This window comes from Lithobates pipiens, unplaced genomic scaffold, assembly GCF_037356315.1.
Source record: "Lithobates pipiens isolate NorthernLeopardFrog02 unplaced genomic scaffold, aLitPip1_a1.2 Scaffold_16, whole genome shotgun sequence".
In the NCBI taxonomy this organism is placed as follows: Eukaryota; Metazoa; Chordata; class Amphibia; order Anura; family Ranidae; genus Lithobates; species Lithobates pipiens.
In genome coordinates, this window is record NW_027507748.1 from 107,990,011 (window position 1) to 108,002,883 (window position 12,873).

The window sequence follows — 12,873 nt, forward strand, 5'->3', positions numbered from 1 at the left end:
ATTCTGTCTCCACAAAGGTTCTTGTCATTCCCGAGAGAAAGTCTGGGTTGTTGCGCAATAGTGTAATTGGGCATATTTTTGCAGAGACCGCAAATTTGGCACAAGTATTTTTGAAGGCTTCTAGTGTGGGGCCAATAAGAGGGTGTGTCAAGATCGAAGGGGGTATAAGTTCCTTGGAGATTAAAAGTGTTTCTAGTTCTCTATCGGTTTAAATGGGTTCAGTCTTTTTTTAATATTTGGGGGTTAAATTAACCCCGGACACTGCCTCATTATATGAGATCAATTTTTGTCCATTATTATCTAAAATGCGATCACATCTCCAGTTGTGGCAAACACTTACCCTTACATGGTTTAGGAGGTGTAACGCATTTAAGATGACATTGCTCCCACATATTTTATATCTAATGCAAGCAATACCTATTAAACTACCTCAAGCCTTTTTTAGTTTGTGTAGGACATTGTTAATTACATTTCTTTGGAGCAATATGTTGCCAGACTCTGTTACTCCCTGTTAGTGCTCTCTAAATCTCAGGGAGGAATCTGTTTACCCGACTTGATCTCATATTATCAAGCCTTACACTTTTAGAATGGTGTCATGGTGTATTTCCCCGCAGACCAAACCCTGGGTACAAGTAGAACAACAAGCTTCACCAATAACTTTATCTGTGCTTCCCTGGGTTGCCCATAAATACTATCGGGGATTGAAGAGGCACCCTACGATTGGGGCTACAATTGCAGTCTTTATTCAAACACTTTCAATAAAGGGCCTTTTTTCCCAATCCATCACCTTTAACACCAGTGCTTCAGAACCCAGACTTCACGCCTGGACTTGATAATAAACAGCTCTGGGGCTTAATACGACTTGGCATAACTAGACGTATGCATTTTGCTACTTCGCAGGGATGGATGTCTATAGAAGATCTATCCAACCTTTCACAGCCCCCCTTGGGCCTCTGGTCAACCTTTCAGTTAGCACATTATTTAAGGTTTTTACAAGATGCGGGACTTCATGTTAGGCCACCGACACCCTTTAAGCATCTATGTGCGGCAGGGGAAATATGAACCACATTCACTGGCATTTTTCCATAAACTGATCATTGAGCCTGCAGAAGGCCATGTCCCTTCGTATATACACCTCTGGGAAGAAGACCTTCAAATTTCCTTTACAAGCATGCAAATCAAAAGGATTATTTCACTGGCCCAAAAGTCTTCAATAGCAAGTCGTTTTCAAAAACAGGGCTATAAGCTGCTGGTCAGGTGGTACAGGGTTCTGGCCCTACTTAATAAACTTTACCCACGAACCTCTAACCTATGTTGGCGGTGCAAGAAAGAGCCAGGGACATTATTTTATATTTTCTGGGTATGCCCTTCAATTATACTGTTTTAGAAGGAAGTGGGGAACTGGATCAAACAACTGACATCAGTTGACCTTGGCTCGGACCCTCTGGGATATCTCCTGCACCTAAATGCGATACCCCTCCATAAATATAAAAAGTCACTGATAGCACATTTGTTGAACGCTGCCCGAGCATGTATCCAAGACCTATGGAAATCTACTATTACACCACTAATGCAACATTGGTTCTCCAGAATAGAAGACATTAGGACAATGGAAAATATGACAGCCTTATTCCATGGCAGAGTGGAGGAATGTAGGGAAATCTGGCAGCCATGGATGACTTTAAATTAATGTTGTGGTTTTTTTTTTTTCTTCTTTTTTCTTTTCTTTCTCTTTTCTGTCCCTCCCACGGCCTCCAAGGGATGGGGCCAGGGGAGAGGTATATTTAATTTTAAAGTAGAGAAGGGACAATATAATAAAGGAAGAATTTAATGTAGTGATATGGAGGAGTGTAATCCAGATTAATGATTGTAGTAATATTTATTACTAGGTATATTCGGTGGCTCTAAATTCCTAATTATATGAACCTAATATGAGATTCCGCAGCCTTATTTGCTTTATTGTGAGGTTGTAATGTTAGATTTGCTCTCCACTTTAATTATAGGTTTATCCCTTTTCATGTTATTGTTTTATATTGTTCATATGCTCTGTGTACAACTGGAAAAAAAGATAAAACATTGAATAAAGAATTATATTTAAAAAAAAAGTGTTTCTAGTTTAACCACTTAAGCCCCGGATCAATTTGCAGCCAAAGGACCAGGCCCCTTTTTGCGATTTGGCACTTCGTCGCTTTAACTGACAATTGCGTGGTCATGCGACGTGGCTCCCAAACAAAATTGGCTTCCTTTTTTCCAACAAATAGAGCTTTCTTTTGGTGGTATTTGATCACCTCTGCGGTTTTTATTTTTTGCGCTATAAACAAGAATAGAGGCACAATTTTGAAAAAAATTCAATATTTTTTACTTTTTGCTATAATAAATATCCCCAAAAAATATATAAAAACATTTTTTTTTCCTCAGTTTAGGCCGATATGTATGCTTCTACATATTTTTAGTTAAAAAAAATGCAATTAGCGATTATTAATTGGGTTGCGCAAAAGTTATAGCGTTTACAAAAAATGGAAGTTTTATAGCATTTTTATTAATATCTTTTTTTTTACTAGTAATGGCGGCGATCAGCGATTTTTATTGTTACTGCTACATTATGGCGGACACATCGGACATTTTTTGGACCATTGTCATTTATACAGCAATCAGTGCTATTTAAATGCACTGATTCCTGTGTAAATGACACTGGCAGTGAAGGAGTTAACCACTAGAGGGTGGGGAGGGGTTAAGTGTGATGTGTTTTTTTTACTGTTGGGGGCTTGGCTTGGCATATGACGTCACTAATCGTCTTTCCCTATAACAGGGAACAGATGATCGGTGACAGCCACACTAGGAAGCATGAGGAGAGATTTGTTGTTTTCTATATAGCACTTCAAAACCTACCCAGCATCAATTTAACTTAGATAGTTTAGTCAATCTAGAGTGACGGCTTTTGAATATTAGAACAAGGAAAATATAGAATTCTTTCAGAATGATTAATAAATTAACAATTGCTTTTACTATAATTTCACATTTCACTATGACCATATGGTTTGTGGGTAGTCAGTAAGTATGGGTAGATGTTACATCATTTCCCCCATTATAATTCTGCATTTCCATACTCAGTTTGAATTAGTATTGATACCTTATACTTTATATTTTTTAGACATTCTGGCAGCATCTGCTCCTGATGAGTGGTAACCAAGAAACGCGTGGAGCTACGGATGCTATACCAATGCGTTTTCTACTTAGAGCCAGCCACCTATCCATGATTTTAGAAATTGATCTGTGAGCTACAATTAACACTATGCCCTTGCATTGATGTGTATTTTCGTGTTGTATGGAATTGACATCATATTTATGTGTATGTGTGTACCAGTTTTGACCTATTTATGTTAATATATAATAAATCTGTTTACTAAAATTACAGTTTGTTACTCATTTATATTTTGCATGTTTCATTTAAAGTCTCAAACCTTCTCTTGTTTTAACATTGTTTGAATATATATACTTTTTGTGGAAGAGATTTTCTTTATTTAAGCAGCAGACAATGTTAATATTATGAATATATGATTTAAAAAATTCTGAAACTTTTGGACAGAACAGTAATTTAGTGCAGAACTGTCTACATGGAGTTTTCATATTCTCCCTGCGCTTGCGTGGGTTTCCTCCAGTCCGTTCAGTTTCCCCCGACACTCAAAAGGCAAGCTGGTAGGTTGATTGGTTGTTGTATAAATTGGCCCTAGTATGTGTGTGTGCATGTATTCATCTAAAAAGGGACCTCTGATTGTATATTCCCTAAGGCTGGGGACTGATGTGAATGTAAAGTACTGCAATTGTCTGCACTATATTTATGTCTGAATTAAATAAGACGATGGAGTCCTATTTGGAACAAGATTATATCTTAAAGTGGTTGTAAAGGCAGAAGGGTTTTTTTTATCTTAAAGTGGTGTTCCACATACTAAAAAAAATGGCTAAAATTACCAAAAAAAAAAAAAAAAAAAACATTTGGATTTTTTTTTTTTTAACTCACCTCTAAATGCCTGTTGCTAGGGGGTCCCTCGTATTCTGCCTCCTTCAGTGCCCGGGCACCTGATGTCACTTACCCTTGGCTCAGGAAGGGCTCAGCTCTGCCCCTCCCTCCTGTCAGTCATCTGGGACACGTGACAGGTCCCAGATAACTGCGCGGCCAATCACGGCGCACGGCGCAGCTCGCGCATGAGCAGTGGGTGCCCGGCTGTGAAGCCATAGCCGGGTGCCCACAGTTGCAATGCCAGCGCCGCTGAGAGGAGGGGGGCATGAGTGGGGCTTTGTTCTCCCGCATCGCTGGACCCTGGGACAGGTAAGCGTCCGATTATTAAAAGTCAGCAGCTGCAGTATTTGTAGCTGCTGACTTTTATTTATTTTTTCTTCAGAGGAACACCTCTTTAATGTATTCTATGCATTAGGATAAAAAACCTTCTGTGTGCAGCGGCCCCCCTCATCCCCCTCATACTATCTGAGTCCATCTTGATTCAGAAATGTTGCAAAAGAGGCTCAGCTGTCCGAGACTCCCTCTCCTCATTGCCTGAGACAGCAGCGTGCGCCATTGGCTCCCGCTGCTGTCAATCAAAACTCCCTGTCTGAATGGACACACAGAGAAGCAGCTCAGCTCAGGGCACTCAGCAGGAGGGAGGGGCCAGAAGCGCTGGCGAGGGACCCAAAAAGAGGAGAATCTGGGCTGCTCTGTGCAAAACCACTCCACAGTGCAGGTAAGTATGGCATGTTTGTTATTTTCAAACAAAAAAATTGAGACTTATGCCGCGTACACACGATCAAACAATCCGGTGGAAAAGTCCGGAGGACTCAAGTCCGCCGGACAATCCGCCCGTGCGTAGGCTCCGGCGGACTTTTTTTACCCAAAAGTCCGGCGGACGCTAGAAGGCACGGTGGCCCGACAAGAAGAACCAAAGAGGGGGAAAAGACCCCCAAAGAGGGGGACAAGACCCCCGAAGTCGGAAGAAGAGGGCGACGGCGGCGAAGAAGAAAGCCGGGCTCCTCCACTAGTAAAAGAGCTAGCAGAAGATAGCGGAGGAGTCCGGTGAGAAGACCCCCGAAGACGGAAGAAGACCCCCGGAGCTGTGCAATAAACTATTTTAACCCGTGTGTGTTGTGTTTTTTTTTTACCTTTTTTTCACAGGTGAATGGGTAGGGGTACATTGTACCCCATACTCATTCACAAAGGGTGGGGGGCTGGGATCCGGGGAGTCCAATAAGCCCCCCGCCCGCAGACCCTGACAACCAATGGCCAGGGTTGTCGGGAAGAGGCCCTTGTCCTCATCAACATAGGGACAAGATGCTTTGGGGTGGGGGGCCGCACGGTACGTGTGTACATAGCATTAAGTATCACTTTAAAGTATAACTAAACAAAACGTTTTTTTTCAAATTTGGATAAAGTGAGTTGGAACATCTTTCTCTCTTTAAGCTTTACGATCATCAATATTGCAGAGAAAGAAAGTGATGGTAAATTTGAATTTTGACTTGCAACCAAAATAGGAGTAGAGAGAAAAGTGGAGACACTTGCTCTTGTGAAAACTGTCTATTAGGGAATTTCCCTTACTTTTGAAAGATAATCTCTCACTCCCTGCTGAGTCTGCAGGACATAAAGGGAAATGTCCCTAATGAGATATAGAAATAAAAAAACAAAAAAAAAAACTGACAGGTGTTTTATCCCTCATTTACTCTATGCAAAATGAAAAAGCATATGGCTTTAGGTATACTTTATAGTCAATGAGTTGTTAAACTAGTACAGCAAATTAACACTTTTACCAATTTTTTTCACAGTGAGAGAGCAACTATTATATCGCCTGGTATTTGACATTCTTACATATTTTGTATGTGTACTCTCCCATATTACACTAAGGTAGGCAAGTGAATGGCCTATACAGGATAGACCTAGGTAAAGTTTAAGCTGCATAATGTGGTCTGGTTTTTTTTTTTATGTTTGACCCACTTCGATATGCTGAGAATGAGACATGGCTAAGTGAAGCACTTCACCTGGTCTGGACATTTAGGGATGTATCCAAATAAAAAAAAAAGTACAGAGCTAGTCTTCCTTCAAATTTGCATGTAAATTTATGTGTAAAATAAAATAGCCTATTAACATTCCTTTTTACCGGCATTCACACATAACAAATGATCATGCAGGTTTGAAGAACAAATAGCTCTGCAAAATATTTTCAATATTAACAAAGTGAGGCAAAGTTAAAAAAGCTCAGATCCCATTATGCATCTTGGATGTTACCCACATTTTCCCTGTGTAGACTATGTTATTGTTTACCATAATATAACAGGACAGGAGGTTGAAAAATGTCATAAATACAACCCAGGGTAAAGTCATGAAAACTTAATGCAGAATAAGAAGCAGTTATATATCTTCAGTTGTAAGAGTTATGTAAAGCATATGTCAGGGCAAATAAAAGAATATACTCAATACACTTCTCCAATACATGCACATTTTCCCTTGTCCCCTTTTATCCATTTAAAAACTCCCAGTCCGCATTGTCAGCCTCCTGCCTGCTGGACTACAGAACTCTCCCTATCTCCACCCCTGTCAGTCCAACGCCATGTGCATACATTGTTTTCGTTCACAGCGAAAATGCTGCTGCCTTAACTCCTAAAAGTCTACATGTGTATAGAAAAGCAGCTTTTTGGGAAATGTAGACTTTGGAGGATGCATACGTCAATAGGAACTGAGCTCCCAACAGCTGTACCTGCAAAACTTTTACAAGCCTGGTAATGAAGTCACAGGGAGTATTATAATCTATTTCTTGTTATACGAGCAAGGTGGAAGAAGAAATAGTGCTAGTTCTAATGCTTAACCTCTAGAGATCCGCGCTATAGCCGAATGACGGCTACAGCGCGGACCTGCTTTGCCGGGACTACGTCTATTGACGTCGTCCCGTGCACGAGCGGCCTGCACGCTCCCTGAGGGGCGCGCGCGGCGCGCTCTGTGATCGGCGAGTCTAGGAGACTCGCCTGATCACGGATCCGAGCAAGGGGTCGATCCCGACCCCTTACCACGTGATCAGCTGTCAGCCAATGACAGCTGATCATGTGACAAAACAGAGCCGTAATGGGCTATTTTTCCTCCTCGCGCTGACAGTGCGAGGAGAAAAAAAAAAGCCAATCACCGGCGGCCGTGATCGGGACATCAGTCCCGATAACGGCCAGCGTATCAGTGCCCACCTGCCCCCTGACAGTGCCACCTATAGAATAAAAAAGTGCCCCCCATCAGTGCCCAAAGTGCCCCCCATCAGTGCCCACAGTGCCACCCATTAGTGCCCACAGTGCCACCTATCAGTGCCTACAGTGCCATCTATCGGTGCCCACAGTGCCACCTATCAGTGCCCACAATCTGCCGCAAAAACAGTTCTGCACCTCAGTGCCACATATCCTTGCCCATCAGTGTCATCTACCAGTGCCCAGCAGTGCCCAGCAGTGCCGCCCATCAGTGCCCAGCAGTGCCACCCATCAGTGCCCAGCAGTGCCACCTATCAGTGCCACCCATCAGTGCCCATCAGTCCCATCTATCTGTGGTACCCATCAGTGCCCTTCCATGCCACCTATCCGTGCCACTCATCCATGCCACCCATCCGTGAAACCCATCCATGCCTCCGTGCCGCCCATCTGTGCCATCTTATCTGTGCCCATCTTTGCCCATCAGTGCCGCCTTATCTGTGCCCATCAGTACTGCCTTATCTGTGCCCATCGGTGCCACCTTATCTGTGCCTATTAGTGCCAACTTAACTGTGCAGCCCATCAGTGCCCACCAGCGCCGCCTCATCAGCGCATTTCAACGAAGGAGAAAAATTACCTGTTTGCAAAATTTTATAACAAACTATTAAACATGATTTTTTTTTATTTTTTATTTTGCTTTTCTTTTTTTGTTTGTTTAGCAAAAAATAAAACTCCCAGCTGGAATTAAATACCACCAAAAGAAAGCTCTATTTGTGGGAAAAAAATTATAAAATTTAAATTTGGGTACAGTGTTGTAGGACCGCGCAATTGTCATTCAAAGTGCATCAGCGCTGAAAGCTGAAAATGGTCTGGGCAGGAGGGGGGTTTAATTGCCCAGTAAGCAAGTGGTTAACCATACATTATGTCTCAAACTATATTATCATTCATTGTCATAAATTGTTTCTCTCTTTTCATATGAGATTATTATTAATAAAATTATATTGTTTAAAAAAAATATATATATATATATATATATATATATTTAAAAAAAATTGCAATAAAAATTTATAACTTACCTATATCGCTTTATTCCTGAGACTGTAAGGAAAATGCTTGCCAGTCCTAGAAGGCCAGCCACAACCCCCAACACGATAAGCCAAGACTGATTGGAATAACTGGTTACTGGAGCAATTGTAGGCGGTATATCAACAAACTCCAAAGTATTGTCATTTAACAGAAATGCACTGTTAATCCTGTTCCTTTCAAGCCTGTAAACACATTCACAAAAAATTCTGACTAAATGTTATGTATCCTTTTTATTTAACACAAACCCTCAATTAATAATACAATTGTACTTCTAGATAATATAAAATATATTTTTTAAAGCTCCCCATTTTAGAAGAACATAAAACTTAACATAAGTGGATATGAAAGCATTTATGGCAATACTGAAATAAGTAACATCAAATTTTCCATGTGAGTCTTATGGACTTGATGTCACCAAAATAGTAATCCTGTTGATAACGATACCACTGGTCATTACAAAGTTAAAATTTGATGTCAGGGCTGAAAATTTTCATCCAATTACATCTTTTTCTCCAGACAAACACAGTGCCAAGGGAGTCTACTATTGTAAGTGCATAAAAATGAATAATGATGAGATTTTACAGGAATTCCAAACCCATCTAAATAAATTACTATCAATACTGATACCCTTCCCCTCTTGCAAGATAAAGCCAAAACCTTCTTCTCAAGCATATATTTCCATCAATACCATCCCATTATCGAACCAGGCAGATGCTGATATACTGTTGTCTTTTTTGAAGGGATAAAAAATCTATTATTTTCCTGCAATCTGGTAGGAAACCAAGATCGGATATGTACCCAGTTCTACATAAAATTCTCAAAAACTTCAACTCTACACTATTCTTCAACCATGGTTAGAATCATAGTAGTGCTACCTAAGCACAACACCCATCCAATGTGATATAAAAATATTAACAAAGCCCTCTGGTTTCCCACTCTACATCTCTTTCTCTCTTTCTTCTCTTACCCCTCTCCACCCCCCCCACCCCCCCTTTTTTTTCCTCCCATTCCTCCACCAGCCTCCACTATGACCACAGGTAAAACAGAGCCTATTCATCTAATTTCCATCAATGTGAAGGGATGTAACACCCCAGAGAAACGCTCCATGATACCCACTAATCTGAAACATATAAAAGCTCATGTTTGCTTCCTCCCAGAGACACACTTTTGTGCTGATAAACTACCAAAACTCCATGATCGCTCTTTCCCGGCGGCATACCACGGTGCTCTCCTGATTCTAAATCAAAGGGAGTTAGTATTTTGGTCCGCAGCTCAACCCCGTGGTCGTTCAGGGATCAGTTGGGTGATGCAAAAGGACAAGCTATTTTTGTGAAGGGGACCATCGGAGGCTCTTTGGTCACCCTGGTAAACTTCTACCTCCCTAACTCAAATCAGATTACCTATTTGGAACCAGTTCTTGACAAATTAGGTGATTTTGCGTAAGGTGCGGTGATCATTGTAGACATAGATTTGCTTCCCCCATTCCTAAACAGTGGATGTGGAAGTTGAATAAATCATTGATTCAAACCCCAGAAGTCATTGAGGAGGTATCCAGGGAGCTGAGACACTTTTTCTCTTCTAACGTGAGCTCAGATAGTGCTCCAATGATGGTATGGAAGGCGCATAAAAGCTATATTAGGGGAACCCTGATTAAGATTGCGTCCCATCTCAATATGGCCAGAGCTCAGCAAACTGTTGATCTCTTGGAAAAGATTAAGACCCTGGAGGCCACTCATAAGATATCACTGGCAGACAAGGCTCTAGCGGACCTCACGGTTCTGAGAAACCAATTGCGTTCTCTGGCTCTGGATAAAGCCAAAGCCACGATTGCTAAATGCAGACGTACATTCTATCAATATAGTAACAAGTGTGGGAAACTGCTGGCATGTGCCCTTAAAGTCCAGCAAGCTCACGTGTTCCTCCCTGAACTAATTAATGATTGTCAAACCAAGGTCCATGCGACGGAGGAGATCACAGAAATATTCAGAAGGTGTTATACCTCACTTTATAATCCTCCTCAGCCTTTATCCGATTTGGAGAAATCTTCCAAACAGAAGGCCATACAGGATTACATTCAGAGGTCAGGACTTCCCTGCCTCTCAGATGAGGACTTGCCCAAAGTCTCTTTAGAAGAGCCACTTTCGGCAGCGGAAGTGGCTATGGCGATAGCACAAATGCAACCAGGCAAAGCTCCGGGCCTGGACAGGTACTCCCTTTTATATTACCTATATATAGACCTTGGGGATCTCTTGACTCCACACTTTATTTTGGCATATAATGCTGCGGGGAGGGGACTACAGCCCCCCCCCCCCCCCGTATGATATACTTCGTGCATCTATCACAGTGATTCCAACAGAAGAAATCATTTTTTCCTATGCATATGCATTCAAGACTATACTACTTTCACTAGATGTGAGGAAAGCCTTTAAAACATTTTTGTGGGATTACCTCACATTCACTTTTTAGAAATGGGACTTCTAAGATGAGTTTCTTAAGTTGATCTGTTCTATATTCACAACCTGAAGAACATATCAGGTATAGTGGCTCCTCCTCAGACTATTTCCATATTCAATGAGGCACTAGACAAGGATGCCACGCTTCAATTATATTTTTTGTTTTAGTACTTGAATCTTTGTCAGTGGCTGTTGGAAGGCAACATGGTTTAATATCATAGTCCGGGAGTTTCTTTCTGGTTGATACAACCAAATTGAAATAGAAACTCCAGAACTATGATATTAAACCATGTTGCCTTCCAACAGCGGCTATCAGATCTAATCCCCACATCTAGAGCATAGAAATAGCAGACTAAAAATAGGATTTTTATAACAGCTTACCTGTAAAATCCTTTTCTTTTGAAGTACATTACGTGACACAGAGCCATAGTAGTTACTATGTGGGTTATAGGCCACCTTCAGGTGCTGGACACTGGCACATCCTAAACAGGAATTTGCCTGCCTATATAACCCCTCCCATACTGGGAGTACCTCAGTTGTATAGCAAAGCAATACATGTGTATACTAGAAAGAGGGGCAGGACCCTGTGTCCCATGATGTACTTCAAAAGAAAAGGATTTTACAGGTAAGCTGTTATAAAAATCCTATTTTCTTTTATCGTAGATCACGGGACACAGAGCCATAGTAGTTACTATGTGGGATGTCCCATAGCAATGCCAACTGAGGGGAGCGAGACAAAACAGAATTAGGGCAACACAAGACTAGAGGAGTTATACTGCTGCCTGCAGCACACTACGCCCCAAAGGTGATATCCTCATGCCTTTTTACATTCACCTGATAGAATCTGGTAAAGTTATGGATTGAAGACCAAGTTGTGGCCTTGCAGATTTGAGCCATGGAGGCTTAGTGATGCACTGCCCACGGATTACTAACAGCCCTAGAGGAGTGCGTTTTGATTTGAGAGGGTGGAATCTACCTCTTTAAACCATAAGCTTGAACGGTTACTTGTTGAATCCATTTAGAAATAGTAGATTTCGATACTGCCTGTCCTCTTTTAGGACCTTCAGGCAATATGAACAAAACATCCGTTTTCCGAATCTGATCAGTCGCCTTTAAGTAGACTTTAACTGCTCTCGCCACATCAAGATGTATTGATTTTTCTTCCATAGAACAGGGTTCTGGAAAAAAATGAAAGTAGAACAATATACTGGTTTAGATAAAAACCTGATACTACTTCGGTAAGTTAGGATGAGGACGCAATACTACCTTATACTTGTGAATAATAATAATATGGCTCTTTACAAGAAAGAGCAGCCAACTCTGATACCCTTTTTGCAGAAGATATGGTTATCAAAAAAACATTTCCTTGTCAAAAAAAGGGCCAAGGGAATATGTTGTATCGGCTCAAAAAAAGCTATTTTTGTAATGCTGACAGAACTAAATTCAAGTCCCAAGGGTTCAAGGGTAACCTAACTGGAGAATTAAAGAGGAAGTAAACCCTGATGAGCTTACTTCCTCTTTCATTCCCTGCAAAGGTAAAGCATAATGGACTACTATGCATCGCATAGTAGCCCATTATGTGTCACTTACCTGACACAGAAGCCAGCGATGTCACCGCTGTCCCCTGTAGTCCAGCGCATCCATCTTCTCGGTGGGTCTCGCTTTCCCACGCCGCTGTCATTTAGCGAAGCCGCGATGACGTCACTCCCTCACATGTGCACAGGAGCCGCCACTCGCGGCATATCCGCCGTTGACAGTTGCACGCTCAGTGCATGCGCCGTAGACAGCGGAGCCTCTCTTTCGGCAAATATCTCCTAAACCGTGTAGGTTTGGATATATTTCTTGGACCTACAGGTAAGCCTTAATCTAGGCTTACCTGTAGGTCAAAGTGTGTTGTAAGGGTTTACAACCACTTTAAGCCAAGTTACTCCCTGAATAAAGCTACGAACCAGAGAATGCAAAGCAATTGGTCATTGAAAAAATGCAGATAAGTCCGAGACCTGTCCTTTGAAAGTACTCAAGGCCAACTTTATTTCTAACCCCATCTGCAGAAGGTCAAGGAGTCTACCTATGACCTATTTCCTGGGGTGCCAACCCCTGGTCTCATACCAGGAGACATATGCTTTTCAGA

General features: G+C 41.6%; 1 protein-coding gene across 1 annotated transcript in view; it reads right to left on the minus strand.

Moving 5' to 3' along the window:
- CLTRN (collectrin, amino acid transport regulator) overlaps positions 1 to 12,873 on the minus strand; it is a 145,052-nt gene that overhangs the window by 18,613 nt on the left and 113,566 nt on the right. The window contains exon 5 of the mRNA XM_077480238.1: positions 8,280 to 8,471. Coding sequence (XP_077336364.1) covers positions 8,280 to 8,471 — 192 coding nt within the window. The remainder of the gene's footprint in view (positions 1 to 8,279; positions 8,472 to 12,873) is intronic.